The 7,605-nt window shown below is 42.3% G+C and overlaps 1 protein-coding gene across 1 annotated transcript; it reads right to left on the minus strand.

Moving 5' to 3' along the window:
- Positions 1 to 6,422: 6,422 nt before the first annotated feature.
- LOC123801783 (olfactory receptor 7A17-like) lies at positions 6,423 to 7,388 on the minus strand. The gene has a single exon (XM_045812021.2). It carries the CDS (start codon positions 7,380 to 7,382, stop codon positions 6,423 to 6,425), a length of 960 nt encoding a protein of 319 aa, XP_045667977.2. The 5' UTR covers positions 7,383 to 7,388.
- Positions 7,389 to 7,605: the final 217 nt, after the last annotated feature.

Genomic DNA, 7,605 nt, shown 5'->3' on the forward strand with positions numbered 1-7,605 from the left:
CAGCATGGAGTCTGGTTGAGATTCTCTCCCTCTCCCTCTGCCTAACCCACTCATGCTATCTCCTTCCCTCTCTGGAATAAATAAATAAATCTTTTTTCAAACTTAAAAATGGTAGACTACAATCAGACTCTTAAATATGGAGAATAAACTAAAGGTTGTTGAAGGGGACCTGGGTGGGTGGACGGGCTAAACGGGTGATTTGGATTGAGGAGGGCACTTGTGGTTTTTTTTAATGTTTTTTTTTTATTATTATATTATGTTAGTCACCATACAGTACATCCCCGGTTTCTGATGTAAAGTTCGATGATTCATTAGTTGCCTATAACACCCACAGCACCATGCAATACATGCCCTCCTTACTACCCATCACCAGCCTATCCCATTCCCCCATCCTCCTCCCCTCTAAAACCCACAGTTTGGTTCTCAGAGTCCATAGTCTCTCATGCTTCATTCCCCCTTCTGATTACCCCACTTTCTTTATCCCTTTCTTCCCCTACCGATCTTCCTAGTTCTTATGTTCCATAGATGAGAGAAATCATATGATAATTGTCTTTCTCTGCTTTACTTATTTCACTTAGCATTATCTCCTCCAGTGCCATCCATGTTGCAGCAAATGTTGAGGTGTTGAACATTGGGGTGCACATGGCCCTTCTCTTCACTACGTCTGTATCTTTGGGGTAGATACCCATGGTGCAATGGCTGGATCATAGGGTAGCTCAATTTTTAACTTTTTAAGGGACCTCCACACTGTTTTCCAGAGTGGCTGTACCAACTTGCATTCCCACCAACAATGTAGGAGGGATCCCCGTTCTCCACATCTTCTCCAGCAATTGTTTCTTGTCTTGTCAATTTTTGCCATTCTAACTGGCATAAGGTGGTATCTTCGTGTGGTTTTGATTTGAATTTCCCTCATGGCTAATGATTTTGAACATTTTTTCCTGTGTCTGTTAACCATTTGTATTTCCTCATTGGAAAAGTGTCTGTTCATATCTTCTGCCCATTTTATGATTTGTTTATTTGTTTCTCGCGTATTGAGTTTGAGAAGTTCTTTGTAGATCTTGGATACCAGTCTTTTATCTGTAGCATCATTTGCAAATATCTTCTCCCACTCCATGGGCTGCCTCTTAGTTTTTTCACTGTTTCCTTGGCTGTGCAGAAGGCTTTTATCTTGATGAAGTTCCACAAGTTCATTTTATCTTTTGTTTCTCTTGCCTTTGAAGATGTGTCATGAAAAAGGATGCTTTGGCTGATGTCGTAGAGGATGGTGCCTATGTTCTCCTCTAGAATTTTGATGGATTCCTGTCTCATATCGAGATCTTTCATCCTTTTGGAGTTTATCTTTGTGTATGGTGTGAGATAGTGGTCAAGTTTCATTCTTTTGCATGTAGCTGTCCAATTTTCCCAGCACCACTTATTGAAGAGATTGTCTTTTTTCCACCAGATGTTTTGTTCCTGCTTTATCAAAGATTAGTTGCCCAAAGAGCCAAGGGTCCATTTCTGGGTTCTCTATTCTGTTCCATTAGTCTATGCGTCTGTTTTTGTGCCAGTACCATGCTGTCTTTGTGATCACAGCTTTGTAGTACAGCTTGAAATCTGGAATTGTGATGCCCGCAGCTTTGTTTTTCCTTTTCAACAGTTCCTTGGAGATTCGGGGTCTTTTCTGGTTCCATACAAATTTAAGGACTATTTGTTCCAGTTCCTTGAAAACTCTCATCGGAATTTTGAACGGAATGGCAATGAAAGTGTAGATTGCTCTTTCTATGGGTAGCATGGACATTTTAACTATGTTAATTCTTCCGATCCATGAGCATGGAATATTTTTCCATCCTTTTGTGTCTTCCTAAATGTCTCTCAAGAGTGATTTATAGTTTCTAGAATATAGGTCCTTTATGTCTCTGGTTAAGTTCATTCCAAGGTAACGTATGGTTTTTGGTGCTATTATAAATGGGATGGATTCCCTAATTTCTCTTTCTTCAGTCTCATTATTCGTGTATAGAAATGCAACTGATTTCTGAGCATTGATTTTTGTATCCCTCCACATTACTGAATTGCTCTATAACTTCTAGTAGCTTGGGGGTGGATTCTTTTGGGTTGTCCATATAGAGCATCATGTCATCTGCAAAGAGAGACAGTTTGACTTCTTCTCTGCTGATTTAGATACCTTTGATCCCTTTTTGTTGTCTGATTGCTGTTGCAAGGACTTCTAGTACTATGTTGAATAATAGTGGCGAGAGTCGGCATCCTTGTCGTGTTCCTGATCTTAAGGGAAAGGCTTCCAGCTTTTCCCCATTGAGAATGATATTTGCTGTAGGCTTTTCATAGATGGTTTTTATGAGATTGAGGAATGTACCCTCTATCCTTACACTGTGAAGGGTTTTAATCAGGAAAGGATGCTGTATTTTGTCAAATACTTTTTCTGAATCGATTGAGAGAATCATATGATTTTGAATTTTTCTTTCTGGATAAAATCTAAGACACCGATTGATCGATTTGTGAATGTTTAACCACCCTTACATCCCAGGGTTAAATCCTACTTGGTCATGAAGGATAATCCTTTTAATGTACTGTTGGATTCTATTAGCAAGGATCTTGTTGAGGATTTTGGCGTCCATGTTCATTAGGGAAATCGGTCTGTAATTCTCCTTTTTGATGGGATCTTTGCCTGGTTTGGGGATCTAGGTAATATTGGCCTCATAGAATGGGTTTGGTAGCTTTCCTTCTGTTTCTATTTTTTGAAATAGCTTTAAGAGAATAGGTATTTTTTTCTTCTTTGAATGTTTGGTAGAATTCCACAGGAAAACCATCCACACCTGGAGTTTTGTTTTTTGGAAGGTTGTTTATCACTGACTCGATCTCTTCATAATTAATTGGCCTGTTTAAAAAATCAATTTCTTCCTGTGTCAGTCTTGGTAGTTTATAGGTTTCCAGGAAGACCTCCATCTCTTCCAGATTGCTTAATTTATTGGTATAAAGCTGTTGATAATATTTCTAATAATCCTTCCAATTTCATTGGTGTTGGTTGTGACCTCTCATTTTTCATTCATAATTTTATTAATTTGGGTCCTTTCTCTATTCTTTTGGATAAGTCTTGCCAGTGGTCTGTCAATTTTATTGATTCTCTCAAAGAACCAGCTTCTATTTCTGTTGATCTGATCTACTGTACTCCTGGTTTCTAATTCATTGATTTCTGCTCTAATTTTGGTCAACTGCTTCCTGTGCGTGGATTAGGCCAGTCCCTCTGTTGCTGTTCCAGCTTCTTGAGGTGAGAATATAAAAGCTGTATTTTAGATTATTCTATTCTTTTCAGTGTGGCTTGGATGGCTATGTATTTCCCCCTTAGGACTGTCTTTGCAGTATCCCATAGGTATTGGGCCATTGTGTTTTCATTCTCATTGGCCTCCATAAATTGTTTAAATTGATTTTTGATTTCCTGGTTTATCGAATCATTCCTGAGCAGGATGGTTCTTAGTCTCCAAGTGTTTGAGTTTCTTCCAAATTTTTCCTTGTGGTTGAGTTCCAATTTCAGAGCGTTGTGGTCTGAGAATATGCAGGGGATAATTTCAGTCTTTTGGTATCGGTTGAGACCTGCTTTGTGTCCCAGAACATGGTCTATTCTTGAGAATGTTCCGTGGGCATTGGAATAGAATGAGTATTCTTTAGTTCTGGGGTGTAGTGTATAGATATATATAATATATCTATGTGGTCCAAATCGTCGAGTATGGCATTCAAAGCACTTGTTTCTTTGTCGATTTTTTCCATGGGTGTTCTGTCTATTTCTGATAGTGGAGTGTTGAGGTCCCCTACTATTAACGTATTTTTATCTATATGTCTCTCTATTGTGGTTAAGAGTTGTCTTGTGTATCTTGCTGCTCCCGTGTTGGGGGCATAGATATTTCTAATTGTCATATCCACTTATTGGATACATCCTTAAAGAATAATATAGTGCCCTTCTGTGTCTCTAACTATAGTCTCTAGTTTAAAATCCAATCTTTCTGATATGAGAATTGCTACCCGAGCTCTCTTTTGAGGTCCATTGGTGTGAAAGATGGTATTCCATCCCTTTACTTTCAGTCTGAATGTATCTTTAGGTTCAAAATGAGTCACTTGTAGACAGCTGGATGGGTCATGTCCTTTTATCCAATCTGCAACCCTGTGGCACTTTATGGGAGCTTTTTGGCCATTTACATTGAGACTGAATATTGAGAGATATGATTTTAATGATGCCATGTTGTCAGTAAAGTCTTTGTTTGTATTGGCTGTGACTTTCTGTTCTGTATCACTCTTGGGGCCTTTTTACATTTATAGAACCCCCCTTAATATCTCCTGTAGGGCTGGTTTCGTGGTTACCAAATTGGTCAATGACTGGTGATTCTGGAAGGTCTTTATTTCTCCATCAATTCTGAATGAAGCCTTGCTGGATAAAGGGTCCTTGGCTGCATGTTTTTCTCTGAAAGAGCTTCAAAAATGTCCCCCCAACCCTTTCTCTCATTCCAGGTCTGTGTAGACAGGTCTGACATAATTCTGATACCTTTGCCTTGGTACGTGAGAAATTTCTTTGCCTTTGCTGCTTTCAATACTGTATCCTTGGATCTAATATATGTGAATTGCACTATGACGTGACGTGGTGTAGGTTTGTCATGGTTGAGCTTGGGTGGTGTCCTCTCTGCCCCTTGGACACAGATGTTTGTTTCCCTCACTAGATTAGGGAAGTTTTCAGCTACAATTTGTTCAAATATCTCTTCTAGACCTCTGTTTTTCTCCACCCCCTCAGGGATGCTGATGATTCTGACATTGGAACGTTTCATTGAGTCAGTAATCTCCCGTGACCTACATTCATGAGCATGGATTTTTTTTCAGTCCAGATTCTATTTTAGTTTTCTCTTCTACTAACCAATCTTCCAATTTGCTGATACAAACTTCTGCCTCATTCACCCTGGCTGTCAGAGCCTCTAGCTTTGACTGCATTTGGCTCATAGAATTTTTAATTTGCCAGATTCGCTCTCATTTCCGCCCTTAGGGATTCTATATTCTCATTAACATTTTCGTTAATACTTTTTTCAAGTCTACACATCATCTTGACCATTGTTACTCTGAATTCCATCTCTGATAATTTGGTTATATCCATATCCATTAGTTCTGTGGCAGAGGCCACAGACTCATTGTCTTTTCTTTGCTGGGGGGGATTTCTCCTTCTCATCATTCTGATGAGGAGAGGTTGTGGGGTTGTCCAGAGCCCAAATAATGACCAGGACCCAGGCCGTGTGTCCTTGTTTTATAGGGATCTTAGGGATGTGGGTTCCTTATTTTTCAGCCTGCCTTCTGGGGGAGGGACCTGCCACACCAATACTCAGGCAACTATGTTTGGGTAGAGTCTCTTTGTCCCCTGCGAGGGGGGATGGGGATGGGCACACTGTGAGCTGGTCTTTTCAGGCTTTTGTTTTCTGGAAGCTTTCCCTGGCGGTTTGCTGGACCTCTTCTGAGAGTCAGAGCAGCACTGGCTGAATCTCAGCCTCTGTCTCAGAACAGAGGGATCGTGGACCATTCTCCATTGATGTTCTGGCCACTTTAACTCTGTTACTGTTGGTACTGCTCAACCCAGTAGCATCCCGGGATGTGTGCCCCACACCTGGCGTCCCAGCCCTCACTTCCAGGGCCGGCGTGTCTCTGTCCTTTGTGTTTCTAGCACCGCCAGCCGCCAGCCACCCGCACACGCTCCTGCAGCTCCTGGTCTCCATCCAGTTCCAGTGAGCACACTGGAGCTCCATGAGAAGTCTGGTGGCGCGTGCTCCCCGGCTCCCAGTCTCAGTCTGGATCCAGTGAACACACCGGAGCTCCGTTTCAGTCTGGTTCCAGTGAGCACACTGGAGCTCCATTTCAGTCTGGTGGCGCGCGCTCCCCGGCTCACGGTCTCAGTCAGCTCTCTCGCGGGGCCGGTCCACGAGTCCGCCCGCTGCCCCGTGCAGGTGGCTACCGCTTCCCAGCGCCCGAACGTGGCGGCTCCCTCCGCCTTCCGTTTATCTTCCGATATCTGTGTGCGGTTTCACGGCTCCCCACTTCGTACCTCAATACTCAGCACTGGAGATGTTCATTTGTAGAGATCCAGATGTATCTTCCTGCATCTCAGGCTGATTCCGTGCGAGGAGGGCACTTGTGATGCACACTGGGTGTTCTAAGTCAGTGATGAATTACCAAATTCTATTCCTGAACCTAATATTACCTTATCTATTCACTAACTGGAATTTAAATAAAAACTTACTATTCAAAAAAAACTGTAAAAAAAGAAACAGTTGATATTATGTAAGAAAAAATTAAAGAGACTGAATATTTTACAAAGATAAATGCAGATTGTATTTATGTGAACTGATACGAAAATCATGACCTACGTTGTTGTGGGTTTTGAGCCCTATTACACACACAGGTCTTCATCTTGGAACAAAGGATCTTATATACAGAGAATGCCTCTCAGCTAAAAGGTTTCTTAGGGCCAGCTTTATGTCTCTGTTCCTTAGACCATAGATGAAGGGGTTCAGCATGGGGGTGACCACCGTGTACATCACAGAAGCTATAGCAGTTTTCCTGGAGTTTTGTGAAGCAGCAGAACTAAGATACACACCAAAGCCTGTACCATAGAATAAGGAGACAACCAAGAGGTGAGACCCACACGTGGAAAATGCTTTATACTTGCCCCCAGAAGATGAAATTTTCAAAATGGAGGTTACAATTCTAGAATAAGAGAAAAGGATGCCAATGAGTGGAAGAACCTCCAGAAATCCACTCGCAAGATAAATCGCCAGGATATTGGAGAAGGTGTCAGAACAAGCAAGTTGGATCACCTGATTAAGTTCACAGAAAAAGTGAGGGATTTCTATCTGTGTGCAAAAAGACAACTGCAAAACCATTAAGTCATGTAATAGAGAGTCCAGAACACTCAAAACCCAGCACACCAGAAGCAGGATGCAGCAGAACTTGGGGTTCATGATGACCGTGTAGTGCAGGGGGTGACAGATGGCCACAAACCGGTCATAGGCCATCACTGTCAAGAGAAAGTTGTCTAATCCTGCCAAAAGCATGAAAAAATACATCTGGCTGAGGCAGCCTGCATAGGTGATCACTTTGCTCTGAGTCTGGATGTTCCACAGCATCTTGGGGACGGTGGTGGAGGTGAAACAGATGTCAGAGAAGGACAGGTTGGCAAGGAAGAAGTACATGGGCGTGTGGAGGCGGGAGTCCGTGACAATGGCCAGGATGATGAGCAGGTTCCCACTGAAGGCGACCAGGTACATGGACAGGAACAGCCAAAGGAGCAGTGGCTGCAGTTCTCCCTCCTCCGAAAGTCCCAGCAGGATAAATTCTGAAACAGGAGTTTGATTTCTTTGTTCCATGTAACTGCTGAAAACAGCTGGAACAGAGACAAGAGCATAGGAAAATTACAAGCAGTGAGCCCAAAGTTGAAAGAAATGCTGTGATTAGGGTGCTTGGATGGATCGGTCGGTTAAACAACCAACTCTTGGCTTCAGATCAGGTCATGATCTCCTGGTGGTGGGTTTAAGCCCCGCATTGGACTCTATGCTGGGGCCAGAGTCTACTTCAGATTCTCTGACTTCC

This window comes from Ursus americanus, chromosome 14 (genome assembly GCF_024610735.1).
Source record: "Ursus americanus isolate L20-20 chromosome 14, mUrsAme1.1.p, whole genome shotgun sequence".
In the NCBI taxonomy this organism is placed as follows: Eukaryota; Metazoa; Chordata; class Mammalia; order Carnivora; family Ursidae; genus Ursus; species Ursus americanus.